We start from the raw sequence: 1,388 nt of genomic DNA on the forward strand, positions 1-1,388 counted from the left end.
TGTACATTAAAATTATATAAAACGTGACTTGAAGAAAACTTATTTTAATGAAACTTAGGATGCATTGACTATATTGCTATTGTAGTGACTCAATGAGTGCGGTAGATTATAAATAAAAAGTTATTTCCGGATTATTAAATGCAGGGTAATTGATTAACTCCTAGTAAAAAGAACTTGAATTGGCACAATTTTCTCATTTTAGAAGCCATTTTAAAAGCCGAAATATTAGTTTATTGTAACTAATGGAATGATGGATCCTACATTTATGCATCTATCATAAATTGAATGAAGACCAACACTACAATAAATACCTTATAGAACTTCATCAATAACATTGACTATAGGAACACTATCTTAGATCAATTGTTATTGTATTCTTACTTGTTTTCAAGTCTAGCAAACAAATATGTCTAGTGCACAACAAAACTTCAATACAGGCCAAGTTCAGGTTAACCACAAACTTAAATTTCGTGATTTTCTTCTTTTTTGATGGTATCCAATTGCATATTATGGATATAATGTTAGAGAGACCATCCCATGTGCTAATTAATTAATCTTCATTTCTTTTATTAGGCCAAAACTGAAGCAAACTTTCAAGCCGCTAAGGATTCAGCTTCGGCAGCTGCAGATAGGGCTCAAGCAGCTTACAACACGACAGGAGAGGCTCGTGAAGAAAACAAGGAGGAAGCTACTGGATTACTCCAACAGGTTACTATGAAATTCTAAAAAAGAAAACTGGACGATTAAAAATTATAGTTATGGTCAAAATCACAATTGACAACTAACTAAAAAATTGTGACACATAATGAACCAATGATATATCGTCAAGAAAATTATATGGTGTCTACACAATTTGTGCCTAATTTGTCTAACAGGTGAGAGGTGAAAGAATGGATTCCACCATTTATATATGTCTCCAAGTAGTTGAACATTTAGGCATGTGAGAAGACACTGTATAATTAATTGTGTCAAATCACATTTGAATTTTTCAAGTAAACAAATCTTTTAATGAAAATAGAGAAGAATTAACTATTGGACCATTTTATCATGTCTATTTTTGTAGGACTGTGAAATATTTTTTTTTTTTGCAATTTTCTGTTGGTGCCAAACTTATTTAGGGATCATTTTTATAGTATACTCTTTTGTGATATAGAAAATTGTGAAAAAATAGTGCAGTTGAAATAATTATACTCACAATTGCAGTTACAATAATTCATCATTTAAAATCATGTAATGGAATAATTATTTCATCTCTTATATTTATTTTGGTACAAAATGATTTGTTGTTGAAATATATGTTCTTACTGTAGACTGGGGAGCAAGTGAAGAACATGGCTCAAGGTGCTATGGACACTGTGAAGCACACACTTGGGATGGAGAAAAACTGA

General features: G+C 31.0%; 1 protein-coding gene across 1 annotated transcript; it reads left to right on the top strand.

The window, feature by feature from the left end:
* Positions 1-406: 406 nt before the first annotated feature.
* On the top strand, positions 407-1,388 carry LOC130962914 (late embryogenesis abundant protein 1-like). The gene is made up of 3 exons (XM_057889069.1): positions 407-448; positions 574-708; positions 1,311-1,388. Exons 1-3 carry the CDS (start codon positions 407-409, stop codon positions 1,386-1,388), a joined length of 255 nt encoding a protein of 84 aa, XP_057745052.1.

This window comes from Arachis stenosperma, chromosome 2 (genome assembly GCF_014773155.1).
Source record: "Arachis stenosperma cultivar V10309 chromosome 2, arast.V10309.gnm1.PFL2, whole genome shotgun sequence".
NCBI classification, from domain to species: domain Eukaryota; kingdom Viridiplantae; phylum Streptophyta; class Magnoliopsida; order Fabales; family Fabaceae; genus Arachis; species Arachis stenosperma.